The sequence below is a fragment of the Mchenga conophoros genome, linkage group LG14, assembly GCF_057382185.1.
Source record: "Mchenga conophoros isolate Kocher_MC1m ecotype Shallow Benthic linkage group LG14, M_conophoros_male_GT1.1, whole genome shotgun sequence".
NCBI classification, from domain to species: domain Eukaryota; kingdom Metazoa; phylum Chordata; class Actinopteri; order Cichliformes; family Cichlidae; genus Mchenga; species Mchenga conophoros.
The window spans coordinates 20,882,371-20,899,568 of NC_140539.1; the positions used below are offsets into that span (position 1 = coordinate 20,882,371).

At 42.8% G+C, this 17,198-nt stretch overlaps 2 protein-coding genes across 3 annotated transcripts; one reads left to right on the forward strand and one right to left on the reverse strand.

Moving 5' to 3' along the window:
• The first annotated feature begins 226 nt into the window (after positions 1 to 226).
• On the forward strand, positions 227 to 5,669 carry slc46a1 (solute carrier family 46 member 1). 2 transcript variants are annotated; one of them, XM_085243305.1, is made up of 6 exons: positions 227 to 535; positions 2,030 to 2,421; positions 2,519 to 2,997; positions 3,912 to 3,995; positions 4,219 to 4,375; positions 4,474 to 5,669. In XM_085243305.1, exons 1-6 carry the CDS (start codon positions 227 to 229, stop codon positions 4,526 to 4,528), a joined length of 1,476 nt encoding a protein of 491 aa, XP_085099431.1. In that variant the 3' UTR covers positions 4,529 to 5,669. The 2 variants fall into 2 exon arrangements, with proteins under 2 accessions (XP_085099431.1, XP_085099432.1); XM_085243306.1 differs by lacking the exon at positions 3,912 to 3,995.
• A 91-nt stretch (positions 5,670 to 5,760) lies between these two features.
• sarm1 (sterile alpha and TIR motif containing 1) lies at positions 5,761 to 17,100 on the reverse strand. Its single transcript, XM_085243304.1, has 9 exons — positions 16,974 to 17,100; positions 14,273 to 14,857; positions 11,037 to 11,655; positions 9,366 to 9,578; positions 8,773 to 8,864; positions 8,366 to 8,692; positions 8,076 to 8,265; positions 7,261 to 7,382; positions 5,761 to 6,999 (listed from the first exon to the last, which is right to left on the reverse strand). Exons 2-9 carry the CDS (start codon positions 14,734 to 14,736, stop codon positions 6,891 to 6,893), a joined length of 2,136 nt encoding a protein of 711 aa, XP_085099430.1. The 5' UTR covers positions 14,737 to 14,857; positions 16,974 to 17,100; the 3' UTR covers positions 5,761 to 6,890.
• Between the last annotated feature and the right edge of the window lie 98 nt (positions 17,101 to 17,198).

Consider the following 17,198-nt stretch of genomic DNA (forward strand, 5'->3'; position numbering starts at 1 on the left):
AATGTAGTTCACCTCTTCGTCCAGCAGAGGCCGCAAAGCCCGCGCTTTTACGGTTCATGTTATTGTTTCATTGATTTTGGCTGAGCTGGCAGTAAAGTTACTTTCACTCTCATTAGCGTAACCGTTGTTAGCCAGCCGCACACGCTCTCGTTTTCACTGTATACTCCGTTAACAGGCAGCTTAAACTAGTCAACACACTTAATGTTTACAGTTGAGTGGATCCAACATGGACGAGCAGGACACTGCGGCGATCCTACACGGAGATGTCCTCAGTGACACAGCGGAGGAACCACAGCTCGACGTAAACAAAGAGGAGCCTGGTGTACCGTCCACCGACGTCGTACGACCGCCTGTTACATGCTCGCTGCCGGTGTCTGTGGAGCCGGTGTTGTTCCTGTCCATGTTCTCCCTGGCCCTGCAGGCACCTCTGTCGACCCAGTACCTGTGGGACCGCATAAGCGAAGACCTCGGCTACAACGGCTCCAAGAGGTCGGAGTGCGGCAACAGCTCAGCGCCCCCCGACCCGCTTCAGAAGGTAGTCCGGTCACCCTGAAATGTACTGCTGCTGCTGTCCATGTCTTTTCTGCGTGGGAAAAGCATTTGAATTACCCTTTAATTTAAAAACCATGTATGCCGTTACAAATAAAGGCTTTTCAACGTGAGTTTAATACATTGTGAAGTATTTTTATAACAGGAAAAGCACAAAAACATCTTTCATTAATATTACGTTACATGTTTATAACCTTAAAAATTCAATGTATTTTAACCCTTTTCTTCAGGCTCTATAATGGCGGAAAACTTAAAGGGGTTGTAGACACTATAACACTGTTGATTGATTTTATTAATGAAGCCATGCATAAAACAATATGCCCACCCCCAATAGGTTTAGACTAGTCCCAAGTAGCACCACAGCTTACAAGCACTAACGAAGTAACCTGACAAAGACCACGGAGAAATGTGTGATTTAGTCCACAGAAGGACTGTGGTACCCTGTTTACCCTCATTTTTTTTGCTACTTGGAATATTTATGCAGGCTTTAAAAACATTTATACTTAATATCTTGTATATTAAAAAGCTGAAAAACTTCTCACTTAATTTATTATATTTATTTAATTTCGCTGCACACCATGGGTCAGGGAAACACGGCATTTCAATCCTGTGTATACCCGGGACATATTGCAGAATGGACAATAAATCTGACTTTGACTCTCATCTCATATCATGACTCACTAATCCAATATTCTGTTGAACAGCCAGCAGACCTGCAGCATTATTTATTATTCATCACAAGTGAGACACAAAGTAATGCTAACATGCTAGATTTACAGTTAAACTAACTGGTTCAGTAGGAGAGGCCATCCCACTTTGTTGATTTCTTCAGGTTACATAGTTACCCTTAACAAACAACAAAATGAAAACACTTATTGAAGAAACTGCATGCAAAGCAGTCCTAAAAATAAGCCATTCCTGTATCATATTTTTTTTACCTGTTCTAACAAGTAAAGCACGCTCATATAGTTATAAGCATCACCAAAAGGGCCATTTTTTATCACGCAAGCCCTTTAAAGATATGCAAGACCTCCTGTCAAGTGCTTACAATTTGGAGAAAACAAAAGCAATGCACAAACTAATACACACATAAAGACATGCAGATGTGTTTTAAAGGCTTTTTTTTCTAAGTAAATTGATCATCAGCACCTGAATGGCTGCATGTGTAGTCATTTAAGGAAAAAAGGAGTCTTAAGCCTTGAACCTACAAGCAGTTCAGCAATGAGGAACAGCAGTCACATGCTGAAAATGGGAAAAAGGAATACAATCTACACGCTCTGCTAAAAAAGGTGAAGCAAAACTAGTGTTTGGGCAGATCAGACGCAATGATGTATGGGTCTAATTACGCTGGTGCACAGACAGAGTTACACCTGGGATGCAGCTAAGAAACAAAAAGTAGAAACACAGCATCTATTAAAAAATCTTCTCCACCTCTTCGCTGATCACTGAGATTGATTGTTGTTAAATGTGTCTTTTTCAGGAGGTGGAAACCTTGACAGCACACTGGAACCTGTACATCAGTCTGGGGGGCTTTTCTGTCGGGCTCTTGGTTGTGCCTCTCCTGGGCTCTTGGAGTGACCTCGCTGGTCGCAGACGAGTCCTCATCCTCCCTAACCTTGGCCTGGCCCTGCAGACGATCGTGTACCTTGTGGTGATGTATCTCAAGCTGCCCGTGGTCTACTTTCTAGTGGGACGGCTGCTTAGCGGCCTGTCGGGTGATTTTAATGCCGTCCTGGCAGGCTGCTTTGCCTATGTGGCAGATATCAGTGACAGGCGCTCTCGCACCTTCAGGGTGGCAATCCTAGAGGCGTGTCTGGGCCTGTCAGGGATGCTAGCCAGCATCATTGGAGGACAGTGGCGGCGGGCTCAAGGGTAAGGAATGTGTGTTAAAAGGTTTGTTCACACTGCTCTAATATATATCTAAATCAACCATATAAGCTTTACCTCTCTATTTCTGTGCTTTGTTTAGTTACATCAACCCGTTCTGGCTCGTGCTGGCCACCAACTTGGTGTCAGCTCTGTATGCCTTCCTCTTTGTCCGTGAGTCTGTGGTGCCAGACCCGAGTGCTAAGCTCCTCACTACTCGACACCATAAAGCTGTCTGGCACCTCTACTCATCAGGAGGCAGCAGCAGTGAGGCTGGAGGACAATTTCACAGATGCAAGCTGTGGCTTTACACGCTGTGCTTCTTTCTGGTGGTGACTGTTCACTTTGGCTCCAGAGAACTGTACGTGTTGTACGAGCTGAGCTCGCCTCTGTGCTGGGGCCCAGACTTTATTGGCTACGGATCAGCAGCTCACCACCTGGGCTACCTGAGCAGTCTGGCGGGGATAAAGATCATGCAGCGCTGCATGGAGGACTCCTGGGTGGCTCTTGTGGGTCTTGCCTCCAACATTGTTGGTCTGGTGGTCTTTTCTGTGGCTAACAGCACTCAGCTCATGTTTACAGGTGAGAGGTGTCGGAGCACATTCATAACCTCCAGATGGTTTATAAACCGATTGTAAAAAGTCAATCTGAATGTACTATGTGAGGAAAAATGTGAGGTAGGATAAATTAAGTGAAGATGACTTTTACTATTGTAGTACTTTACCATGATTAGGTGTTTTCTCTCTTCTATTATGTGTAATGGAATGCGGCCTCTGCCCAAGAAAAAGTCTTGTCTGTGTTAAGACTTACAATATATATTGGTGTCAATTTAATTTGGAGTTAAATGTCACTGCAGCATGGTGGCACAGTGGTTAGCACTGTTGCTTCACAGCAAGAAGTTCAACTTGGCTACCTGGCCGGGGGCTTTCTGTGTGGAGTTTGCAGTTTGCATGTTCTCCCCGTGTCTGTATGGGTACTCGCCGGTGCTCTGGCTTCCTCCCACAGTCCAAAGACATGCAGTTGGGTTAATTGGTGAATCTAAATTGCCCATAGGTGTGAATGGCTGTCTATCTCCCTATCTTAGGCTGGGAACCTGTCCAGGGTGCACCCTGCATGTCGCCCTATGTTAGTTGGGATAAGCTCCAGCCTCCCTTTAGACCTTTTCAAGGATAAGTGAATGGATGAATGTCTGCTTGTTACTTTGATTATCTTCCTGTATTTGTGCTTTTCAAATCCTTTTACCCCATGTTATTGTTATTTTTAAAGCAAATTTTAAACATAATGACACGTCAGTGAACAAAAGGCCACTGATTGTAGCCTTGTACTCAGGGTTGTCAGCCCTGAGTACAAGGCTACAATAAACTGTCTCTGATTGTAACCTCTAGAAATAATTAACACAGTTTATTCACCCGCTCTGGATTATTTCATGGATATTAAACAATTACACGCATATAAACATAAAAATCTGTTTTGGTTTTGGGTTTTTTTCTCCCCAGGTTATGGTCTGTGTTTGCTCTTCATGACATCGACACCTGTGCTGAGGTCCAAGCTGTCCAAGTTGGTGGAGCCGTCAGAGCAGGGTCAGCCCGTGATCGTGTACAAGTGTTACACATTTAAAACCAAAGTTGTGCGGATTGTGTGAGAGAGAGAGCTCAGTGTGTCAGCTGTGCAGTGGTGGAGCCAGTGAACTAATTAGATCAGCAGCACAGTTGAAGCACATGTTCCCTTGTCACGCGGGACAGCTTGTGCTCTGCAGGTTGTATGTGTAATTGTGTTACTGGGTGTGTGTGTGCTTTTTCTTAGGTGCCCTGTTTGCATCTGTTGCCTGTGTGGAGAGCTTGTGTTATCTGGTGGGCAGTGGCGTTTTCAACTCCCTCTACCCAGCAACCCTGCACTTCATGAAGGGATTCCCTTTCCTCTTTGCTGCTATCATCCTCTTCATCCCAGCTGGAATAATAGGGTGAGTCTGTTCATGCCTGTGTGACTGGCTTTAGTCTTATGGGCTGTAAACAACCAGACAAATGTCATTACTGACCATCTTCATGTCTGTATTTCTAGGACTCTGCAGTGTTTGGAACAAAGGAGAGACCGGAGAGATGCCACAGTGTCCTGACCTGCAGAGAGGTGGAGGGCAGGATCACAAAAGAGAGTGCAGGTTCATCCTGGTGTTAGTCTGAAAGGTGAGCAGAGGCATCCGTTGTGTCTGCAGTTTTATTCGCTCACCCAGGGATGGGATATTTCCATCTTGTTACACCAGAAAGAATAAGTAAGCGATGAAGAAACGACATCCTGACTGACAGTTCTGCCAAACCCAAAAATGTGTCTTTATAATTAAAATTTGATGTAATTTTTTAATATCATGAGCTATTGTAGAGCACCGGAGATCATGACACTGCAGTGTCGTCACAGATTCTATGTAACGCGTCAACAAAAACAAAGAAGTTATTTTGTAAATTGCTGCTTTCTGATTTTGTCCAAGTGCTCACTAATACAAATATCTGATCAGCTGATCACATGGCGGTACCTCGTGCATAATAAGTGGAACCTTGAAGCGGATGTGCTACAGCAGCAGAAGACCACACACACTCCTGTTAACTAACTCCTGTTAGTTAAAACCGTGAATGTATGTAATTGTTGTATATCTCCAGGTGTCACTGATTTAAGCCATATGTAGAATCAATCAGGAATGTTTTCCATTGTATGAATGTTAATCATTTTTATCTAAATGACTGCTTCTGCATTACACGCTGATCTGTGAAGTAATGCAGAAGCCGTGCACACAGTGTCACGTCCTAGTTGCACAATGAAGGAACAGGAGCTGTCGAATCAGCTTTAAATGCACAAAGGGAAGTTACTTGGCTGAGTGAAGTTTCCACTGACCTACCATTAACTGATTAGCAAGATTCGCGTGATCATGTGACCAAAGCCATCCTTAGAAAACATACAGTGTGCTACAACTGTCTGAGAAACCTGTCTGTTCTTCTATAATTTCCAATATTTAGCAATCTGAATACATTTTAGAGTACATTTTTTAAGTGATAAAATAAGTGATGTTTGTGTTTTAACTTTTAACATTTTATGTTTTTTCTAAAATTACAAAATGCAATTAAATTATGGTTTTGCACTTCCAGTTCTGTCAACAGAGTGATCTGTTATAATATAAAGTGTGATAATTTAATGATTTCAAACCCCAAAAATCTTGTTAATCGAGTTACACAATTTTATTTAATAAACTTGATTAACACATCTGGATGACTGCTTTTGTTGGTTTTTACAGGTGTACATTTATGCTTCATGAATACAGGACAGGTGTGTCAGATTGCTGTGTTTAATTATTTATTTATTTTCTGAACAAGGATACACTTTGGGGCAGTACAGTGGTGTGGTGGTTAGCACTGTTGCCTCACAGCAAGATTGTCCTGGGTTTGAATCCACCGGCTGTTTGGGGCCTCTCTGTTCTCCAGTGTCTGTGGGGATTCCCTCCGGTACTATAGCTTCCTCCCACAGTCCAAAGGCACGCATGGGGTTAGGTTAATGGGTCATTCTAAACTGGCTGTAGGTATGATCATCTGTCTCTGTGTGTCAGACCTGTGATAGCCTGGCCACCTGTCCAGGGTGTACCTCTCACCCTGTGACAGCTGGGTGAAACAGCCCACCCACTCCCAAAACCCTGACTGGATAAGCAGAAGATGGATGGATGATACATTTTCAGTTCAAAAGCAGACATATAACTATTGGACAGACTGTGGTGAAGTAAGTCTTATGTCAGCAGTAATAATGGATTACACAGTGTGGTAATTCACAATTACACCGTAAAACAGAACAGATATTGAGGTACTTTTTACCCACTTTTATTACAGAACAGTATGTTTAACGCTACATGGAGTTATTCCCGCTACACATATTTCACTTGTTTATGGTTAAATTTGGGGCTTAGATTAAACTCACAGTAGTCACTCATCCTAAACAAATCATCAAGTCTGCCGAGGAAGATTTCTTTTATCACAACACAAACATGAAAACGGGAGAAATGTTGGTAAAGTCAGAGACCTGCTTTGGTCCATTTGATGTACACAGGTTAAAAAAAACGACGACTGCATATAGAGGAGCTTTGATGAACACTGATGTGTTAGCAGTGATAATGTTGCTGGGTGTCCATGTCAGCTGGTCTATCACAGTTATTTTCCTGAGATACAGAAGGCGCTTACTGTACCTGATTACACATATACAGCACTGACTAACATTAAAGGCTTAGAGTTTTTATATACAATCCCCTTATCAGTTCTATTTATTGTTAATAATTAAGTGTGTGCATATCAGGTATTCCGGTCAGCAAGTAATCTAAACATCCGGATTCATTTCACATGCATTAGGTCAGAGCAGGGAAAGCTGCCAGACTATTCACTGTAGGTTATGTGGAATTTTGGCATCATGGATAGTTATTATAGCTGAAATCGGACTGTGTTTATCTCAGTTTATTTCTTCTGCTCTTTGGAGCCGTCTGAGCGGTCGACTTGGTCTTGGGGTCCTTTCAGAAAGCGCAGGATCTTCTCGATCGTAGCCTCCTGATATTCGTGGGACCACCTATGTGAAGAGACGTCAGCAGGCATTAGATGATGTCGATTCAGGGAAAACAGTTCCCTCTAATTGGAATTTTTACACATCTGCACTAAAGTGACTGAAATATTAATGAGAGAAATATGAGTGCTATTGGGAGATTGTAATAAATGCAGTACAAATGGAACAAACAGCTGTGGTTTAGACCTGGTGGGAAAACAGTTTCCCCGCACATCACAACAGGACTGTGTCCACTGTCCAATCGGAGCACAGTATGCAGGGACTCACTTGATGCCGTTGAAGTTGAGAATGGCTCTCATGTCTTCTGGCAGGGACATGGGGTCAGGCCATGCAAAGTTATCTGTGACAGGAACTATGTTCTTCTTACCAGCCAGGGCCGTGACGATCTCCTGCAAGATGAAACAAATGAATTGGAGATAATCTATCTGAATTTCACTCCCCAATGGCAGCAGCTTCCCTCATAAGGGTAAAACTGCCTACCACAACACAAACACTGCTCAGGAACAGTGTGAGCAACACGGCAAAGAGCCCGACACAAGAATCATGCGTTCTCATAATAACATACATCCTAACCATGTTATTATGAACCTCTATGTACGCTTGGTTAACCTCTAACCAAGGATAGGATGTCCTAGAGCAAGTCCAACCCCACAAATCACAGGGAGCAGACACCACAGGACCCCTCCAAGGGTCCCATGTCCTGTTGAATCAGAGGTATTTAATGGCATAATATTAGGCAGAGTGGGATTTCCGTTAATTCAGTTTTTAGTCATGATATTTTATTAAAACCCGCCATCATGAATTTAAGTGGGTGTAAATGGAACTATAAACCTATTCATGAGTTTTAAGAGAGTTGTGTTCCACTGAAAATACAAAAACACTCCAAAAATGACTCCACAGAACAAACTTTAAATGCAAGCTCACAAATCTGATCTGATGTAATCCAATTGCCTCATGAACAGAACTACTGTGGAACATCTCGAGAAGAGTTCGAGGTGCAGTGATCTGACATTTTTCAGCAGAAATTAGACATAATTAGCCCTGACATTTCAACCATCGTGTGCAGGAAATGGAAAACTGACCTTATGCACCCAGTCCTTCATGGCTGTGTCTCCCATACACTTGTCGAGTGCACTGGCAGACAGGACCAGGATGAAGTTACGTGCTCTCTGCACACTCTGAATGAGTTTGTCCTCAAATTTACCAGCCTCCAGCTTCTCCACATCTATGAAGACGCTGTATCCTCGAACCTGCAGGTGCACCTTCAATAGGCTGGGAGCAAAACAAGATGAGCAGGATTTAATTTTAACCTTATCTGATCTCACTCTTCATCCTAAATGACCTTCTGCACAAAATCTTCTCCAGTTCTAACCTGGCCAGCTGTGAGCCCGTGGTTCGTCTGTAGCTGATGAAGACGTCAGGCCCTGAAGGCTGTGCATCGGTGTGGCTCAGTTTTAAGGGCCCGCGGCTGGCAGACAGTATCTTTGCTCTGTGGACGCCGTTCTCAATGTGGCAGTCGTGCTGGAGCTGCTTATCGGTCAGGCTCTGGATGTTGTGACGGTCCACGCCTGACTGGACTAGGCCGTAGGTGTACTGACGAAAACGGGGGTCCACCTCGCTTAACCAGTCGGCCATGTTGTTGGGGTCACATGTGGAGTAATTGGCGTAAGTCTTCAGCACACGCAAGTCTCTCAAAAACCTGGATGATCAGACAAATTAGAGGGTTTGTTTTTTTTTCAAGACAAATAAACGCGGGTTCAAATATTATTCACCACTTGCCTCTTGCGAGTAAGGTTGGTAGTCATGCTCAAATCACAGCTCAAATCTTCATCTGTGATGTTCAGAAGAAGGTCTCCATCCACCTGGAGTTCCTACGTAATAACATCACCAAACACATCAGGCCAGTTTAGTCTGATTTTATTTATAAAGCATGTTTACAACAACAAAGTCGGCCAGCACACTGTACGTGAAAATGAGGGTTACACAACATAATAAAAGATACACCACACGCACACACCATTGCCCACACACCTCAATTAGTGTATATCTGTAAGTATATCTGAAGAATCACAAATATACTAGAGGCAATAAAGTACCTAAATACCTACAATTTTCACTCTAGGATAAAAGCCAAGAAATGAAAATGAGTTTTAAGCCTTACTTTAAAAATGTACAAGGTGGGGGGCAGTCTAATTGGCAGTCCAATGATATTCTTCGGTGCAAAAGGCAAAACTGACCCTAAAAACGTTCTCTCCACTAAACCACTCCTAAGACCCAAACCACATCCATGTCAGTTCAGCTGTTAAACTGAGCTGTGAGATGAACGTGTGGATAGATATTTCATCTTTCTGTAGGAATAATGTGTCGCTCACCTGAAAACGATCACAGCAAGCGCTGAAGCCGATCTGCTGCAGCCACGTCTGCACCTCACAGGTTTTCCAGTTGGGCACGCTTGACAGGATTCGTTTCGGTACTTCCTCTCCCATCATGCTCAGCGCCCGCTTAGCGAGGGCACAGACTGTGGCATTGCTGGAGTACATGACGATTCTTTTGAGGCTCTGCACAGCACCAATCTCTTGAAATATCTGAAAAGGAAGGAGAAATTGGGGATCAGCCACAATATATTTCAATTTTAAGTGAAATAGCCACCTGCCACAACAACAAGGCTTAAAAGAATCAGTCAACGCTAAAACATACATCTCTTCATAAAATAAAGGCAAATAATTAACGTGAGAATTTTCTCAAATTTTACTTTCCAATTAAGGTGAGGTTGTTTTGAACTGTTATCCAACTTATACCTGTCGAGTCATGCTAAATACAAGGAGTCATGCTAAATAAAGATCAGTTATTCAGCTTTTCTTAAGTACTGCTAAATGGTGATTTCAATCAGTAATGTTTCTTAACAACATTAAAATTGCATAAGACCCTGAAGCACACTGAATTTGTTTGCAGGTTTTGCCTCTGTAGGAGGAAGATGAGGCTACTCTTGTCCAGGCTGAACTGAAGAAGCAGCAGAGCCCTTCTTGTGGAAAAACCTAAACTGCTTTCTCTGCTTTTTCAGGCACACTTCCTGCAGATCTTTGTTCTGTTTTATGAGGTCTGTCTTCTCTCTGAAAAGTTCTTCATGCTGCACTTACACCTTCTTACACCTTCTCTCCAGTTCTTCTAAGGTTTCCTGCTTTTGTTCACGTTTTTCTCGCAGTTCTTTGTTTTCCTCTTCCACGTCCTTTTTTGTTCTTCTTTTTTTAATGGATTGTTTGTAAGGCCTCATGTCTCTGCTGTAGTTCTTGAAGTAAAGACTTCATGTCTTTCTGAGATTTGTCCTCCTCAAACATTACACGCAAATCTTCATTGTTTTTCTCCGATACTTGAAGCTTGCACACGATTTGTTGGTATACTGCTTCCTTTTGTTCCTTCTCGTTCAGCAATGGTGCATTTCTTCTCAGTGCTTTGTCTATCTTTCTCTGTGGCTTGGAGCTTGGATTGCATCTCTTCATGTGCTGCTTCCATAAAAGCTCCTTCTGCTCCTTCTCAGAACTTCGTCGAACATCACTTCAGGCCTTCATTTTTTCTCCATGTCTTGGAACTTGCATTTTCTCTGCTCTTCATTTTCTTTCAACATTTCTGTAATTTGTTGCATTTTTCCTCTTTCATTTGTTTAATCCTGATCTTCAGGTCTTGTTTCTTCTTGCATAAATGTTCTAAAGCTTTTCTGAGGGCTATAAATACACCCAGGTGAGCAGTGCTGGGATCTTCCCTTTGGCTTGAGTGGTGCTGTGTCTGAGACATTTTGGGACCTTGATACAATAACTCTGTAGAGGATTTAGATGTTAGTAATATTTGTTAAGTAATGTTTTAATGAATATGTTGAATTGTTAATTTATTTTATTAATTTATAATCAGTTTTGATTCAAATATCTATAAAATCCATGCACTTCATTAATCTAAAAAATAAATACTATGTGTCAGCCACTGGAAGTATTATTTATTATTTTATGCATCTGATGTCTTTCCAACTCATTAAATAAGAGAGACAGTTTTACCTTTGTGTTGCGCTGACGGGACTTGATGCTGGCCTCAACACACAGGTAAAAGGCTGCAATGCACTTTCCCTCCACTCTCGTGCCATCCAGTAACGGCAAAAGTTGCTGCAGGTCAGATGCGGTCCTTCCCTGCATGCTGTCTGCACTGTCCAGTAAACTGCGGGCAAAGTCCTCTGGATCCAGAGATGCGATGAATGGCTCCACTAGCTCCAAGGTCCCTGATTTCACCACCTCTTTCTCAATTTCTCTGTTTGCAGCTAACACAGTTACAGCCAAGCAGGCATAGAAACGAATGAGTTCATCCTCTTTGGAAAAGGCCAGTGGGAAGAGCCACTCAGCTGCCCGTTTCTCGATCATCCAGCGCTGGCAGCAGTGGCCTCCATACATCGCACAGTTAGCCAGTGCCACGGCACAGTGACGCAGAACAGTGGGGTCCGTACCTCGGCACCAGAAGAGGAGGGTGTCCAGGGCGCCGTTGGTGATGAGGTGGATAGACGTCTCCTCGGTGTGTTTGAACATGTGCTCGAGGATGCCCGAGACGCTCCGAGCCAGCTGAGCATCTTCCTGCTGACGAGTCAGGTTGAGGATGACCCCCAGACCTATGCGAGCCACGTAATCCCTGTAGACAAATTTGGAAGATGGTAACAAACACTAAATACAGACTTCATACGGTCTGGGAGACTGAGTGACAGCACTTCAGCAGCCAAGAAATTGAAGTTCATACCCACCATCCCACATTCTTTATCACTAATTAACAGAAAAATTGATCAGAGTTTATTTACACAGCTAACACCCATATTTGACAACTGTTAGAATTTATATTATGGCATGAACCAATTGGTTAACTAAAGAGAAACGACAGTCTCTCATTGTTTAAAGAACTGAATGTCAGCCAGTCTGAAAAATTGCTAAAATTTTGAATGTGTCCCAAAGTACAGTCGCAAAAACCATCAAGCACTACAACGAAACTGGCTCACATGAAGGAAAGGAAGAACAAGAGTCACCTCTGCTGCTGAGGATAAATTCATCATCATCGCCAGCCTCAAAAAGTTAACAGCACCTCAGATTAGAGTCCAGATAAATTCCAGACAGAGTTCCAGTAGCAGACACATCTCTACATCAACTGTTCCGCCAGAAATCAGGCCTTTTCGATCAAATAGCTGCTAAGAAACCACTACTAAGGAAAGCAACAAGCAGAAGAGATTTGTTTGAGGCAAGAAACACAATGAATGGACAATAGACCAGGGGAAATCTGTGCTTTGATATGATGAGTCCAAATTTTGAGATTTTTGGTTCCACCTGCCATGTCTCTGTGCGGCACAGAAAAGGTGAACAGATGGTTTCTACATGCGTGGTTCAAACCATGGAGCAAGGAGGAGGAGGTGTGATGGCGTGGGGGTGCTTTGCTGGTGACACTGTTGGGGATTCGAACCAGCATGGCTTCCACAGCATCCTGTAGTGACATGCCATTCAATCCGGTTTGCATTTAGTTGGACCAATGACCTCAAACACACCTCCAAGCTGTGTAAGGGCTATTTGACCAAGAAGGAGAGTGATGGCCTGGCCTCCACAGTCACCTGACCTAAACCCAATCGAGATGGTTTGGGATGAGATGGACTAGCAAAAGGGATGAGACAGAAGGCAAAAGTGCCAACAAATCCTCCGCATCTCTGGGAACTCCTTCACAACTGTTGGAAAATCATTTCAGGTGACTACCTCATGAAGCTCATCAATAGAGTGCCAAGAGTGTGCAAAGCAGTAATCAAAGCAAAGGGTGGCTATTTTGAAGAATCTAGACTATAAAGCATGATTTCAGTTATTTTACACTTTTTTGTTTACTACATAATTCCATATGTGTTCATTCATTCATTGTTTTGATTCCTTCAGTGAGAATCTACAATGTAAATAGTCATGAAAACAAAGAAAAAACAATAAAATGAGAAGTTGTGTCCAAACTTTTGACTGGTAGTGTACGTCAGTGTGAATTCAGTCTATTATAGCTTTTGACGTCTGTTTAAGTAAAATTTGTTGTTTCAAACTGCAACATTACATGTTATTTCTGTGACAGGTGTACATAAGAAACGCTGCATGGTTTTAAAAGTATTCAGCAGACAGATCTCAGTACATGCAGGTAGAAGGGAATCACTTACAACTTGGTTAATGCAACTAAAAGTGTGCCCTGGGGTTCAGTTGAAAGAACCCTTTCACTGTAATGATGATAACAAGGTGGATGGACTGCTCTGCACATACTCTGACCCAGCCTCTCCTTCAGCTGCAATCAGCTGCTAGTACATTACAGCACAACATGTTTGAAATCCTGACGACACCGAACTGATGATCTTCTCAAATGCAAACTCAAAACCACTGAACCGTATCACTGCAGTCCTGGGCTGTGAATCAGTATCTCAGTATAAGTGCTTAAGAATTATAATAGATGACTCACTCTCTTTTACACCTCACTTTCAGCAGCTGTCTGTATATTGAGGCAACAAAGAGACTTGTTGCTCCCTCGTCATATCAGAGTTGTTATATGCATTTGTATAATGCCTGCAAGGAAGTTCCTTCAACTAAAACTTCATACGATTCCAGGTGAATATAACTGATCAGTTACTTCAGGCTGTAGAAACAGAGCAGAGGTGTCTGGCACAGCTTCATCTACTTTCGAACTGCATGGAGACGCTCCAGCAACACTTGTACTATAAAAATGAACTTTATCGCTTGACTGACGCGTTTCGGCTTGTAGTCTTCATCTGGATCTGGAGAGTAATCATCTGGATCGTGGATGCCAAGCAGTAAAGTTGTTCTTTATGCTACAAGTGTTGAGCTTCACCTTCTTCATGCTGCAAATATTTGACCACCCCTGTGTTCTGGCCCCAGACGCTGACGTTTAAATTGATGACTTGGAAATGTACTACACTTATTTTGTGTATTTTTGCTGAGCACTCATTTCTGAAACTGTACTGCTGCCAGTCTTGGCCAGCTTGCTTGTGGAAAGGAGAGTAATAATCTCAAGAGTCACATTAACCCCATTAAATAAAGGTTCAGTAAATAAAGATCACATTTTATAATCATTTACTAAGTGATTACTAGAATACTCAGACAAATATGGAGACACACAAACACAAATACTGCACTACCCGCAGCAGTGTTTAAACTTTATGTCTAAGTACAAAAACAGACTGCAATGTAGTACAGTCTACTGCGGTCCTGCACCGCATCACACCGTTACACCATACCTGTTCTCTGAGATCAGAATCTGCTCCAGCAGTTTTGCAGACTCGTAAGTTATCTCCACAGCAGGCGACTGCTGGAGCTGAAGCAGCAGCTCCAGGCCTCCATGCAGCCGGATCCTGTTGCAGATCTCCTCGGCCACTTGACGACCCACGGTAGGTAAAACCCAGGCCTCCTCCACCAGCTGGAAGATCTCCGCGATAGCTCTGCGGGTCTCATCTGAATTCGATGTTTCCCTGGATGACTTCAGCCTACTGATGGCGGAGCGCAGGGCGGGAAGTGACGTGTCCAAAACCGCCTGGACGTCGGCATTGATCCCCGGAGAGATGGCCCTGGGGTCGCATGCGGAGCCGCTCCTCCCTCTCTGCAGCCGGCTGACGTAATCCGGGACTGTGAGCCGGTCAGAGCTGAACATGATGTAGAAATGTCGGTAGAGCCTCCACAAGAAGAGCGTCAGGGAGAAAAGCATCTACCGGCACAAACAATGTGATCGATCTGGATGCGCACTGCTAGAAGCAGCACTGCTGTGTTCACTTAAGGCCTGTGATCCGTGTTCAGCCTACTGGCCGCCCTGTAAACAAAGCCAACTCCTGCAGAAAAAGCAAGGCCTCGGTTATTAATCAAAAGTGACACCTTTCACCAAATCGCACATCACCTCTCTCTGGGTGTCATACGCGCCAGTAAGCCATTAAAGACGTCTGAGCAGATCTTGAGCAGATCAGCGGGTATTTACGCTTCACAGTTGCTGCTTTGTCTCTCTCAGTAGATGTGTTAGTGGGCACAATTTGTAGAAGTGTCCTTAAAGCGCACAAGACCTCGAACCGAAACGCTGGGAGGCACGGCCTGCTCGTTTTGCTAAGAAGAATAACAATAAACTATTGTTGTCTGTATTCTCGCTCGCATTCATTCACTGAGGCTTGGCTAACAAAGGAGACTTTTAGTTCTCATAGTTTCCCTTCCAACGCATCCAGCGCGCTGCCGCGGATTGTTTTCTCCAAAAATATCAAAAGTAACGCTCGTACCCTGCGGAAGTTCCTCGCCTGACATCCTTTGGTCAGCATCCGCAGGCTGCCTGCATCTTCAAGGCTTCGCACCGCCCACCGGCGCCGGATATGTTATCAGTGATGTACAGTGAAAGAAGCAGCACCGCTCCTCATCATCTCTCAACTCCCTGCATCACAGCCGGTCAGAGCATGCGTATAGTGGCAAGGGCGTTTGTAAACACTGCAGGCCCTCTGTAGATATAGAGGGCCAGGAGTGGCGAAATGAATGAATTAAATACGCCATTAAATAATTAATTAAATATGTCGATAATTAATTGAAATTTGAAGTAATTAATTAAAGAAATATTTAAATAATTAATAAAATGCCCATTCATTTCATTTAAAACATTAAATACATACTTTTTATTTATTTCAAATTTTATTTAATTAATGACACATTAATTAACAATTGCTTAATTGTATATTTGATTAATTAATTTTTGACAAATTTGATGAATTATTTATTTATTTCTTATTTTAATTAATTATTGAACCGTTTAATTAATTACTTAATGATGTATTTATTTAATTCATTTTGGCAGTCCTGACCCTGTGGCTGTCTTGATGAATTCGTTTTACCTGTCAGCCTCACCCATCAAACTCAGGGGGCGGGGTTAACGCTGTTCAAGTCAAAGCCATTGCTTTGGCCTGGTGGCCATTCTTTTGGGCATTTCTCCACACCAACAACCAGCATATGGAAACTAACTAAACTGTACTTTGAAATACCCTGTTTTTGTCTCACCAAATGCACTGTTATTTATTTTTTTTAGCCGAGAATGTAGTGGTTTAATCTTCAGATATCTGGTCGGTTTGTCATGATAGAGCCTATTTGCAAAAGTTCTTCGATGATTTCGGAGATGTCTGCCCAGCCCAGACTCACAGCAAAGCATGTGATAGACCTGTTCCCCTCATAAGCGCTTGAGCTGTTATACCACCGACAAAGCTCAGGTCCTGGTACACAACTGTCATAACCCAGAGTTTCCTAGCTGACATGAAAGTGTTGGCATCAAACTAACCTAACGGTCATCTATGACTCTAATTCACAGGTCATATCAATATTCTTTTACAGAAAATTATCCTCATTACTATCAACTATTCCAGAGACTCGAAAATCTAAAGCATAAAGAATTTAAAAATATACCAGTCTGAGACCACACTGTTGTAAAAGAGATGGCTTTAATTTGTCGCAGATCAGATTCATGATGTGTGTTCTGTGGTATCTGCATTTCCATCAGCGTAAGACTTGCTAATTAAGACTGCTAATTAGCAGCAGATTAGAATAAAGTATAATAACATTTATAGGCTACGTTTAATAAATCACCAAATTAATACCTGCATGCTCCCGTGACAATGCCAGGCACCATGCTAATTTACAACACATTCCTCCATCATTCCCCCGTTTAAAACACTTAAATCGTGCTGTAAATAAAAGACTGAGTGAAAACGTGGCGCTTCCAGATGACTTTAAAAAGAAATGATCAATCGGTTTGAGTCTGTATTCTCTTAGCAGCAGACTTGCTGCTGTTTAAAGGTTTGAGAGTAAAGATTAGATATAAAAACAAACGTCAAACACAGACTCAGTCCACGTATACATTTGATATTAGGTCAGCAATTACAGTGTCTGTGTCCTGTTTTAAGATCTTATATGTAAAAGTTGTCTGACCTGCGTCGAGCCAGCCGCTCAGAGTCCGTGGTTACCATGGTTACTTGCATACGCTCCTGTGAATTAAACAGCCGGCACTGCGGTAACTAACCGGTGATATGAGTGTTTATGTCTTTCATTGCAAAAGAACCGACTGACTTGGTTAACTGATGTGTACTTGGATAAATTATAGTTTAGAAATATCACATAGATTATGGTTATGGATAACGCCCACGTGGCCACCTG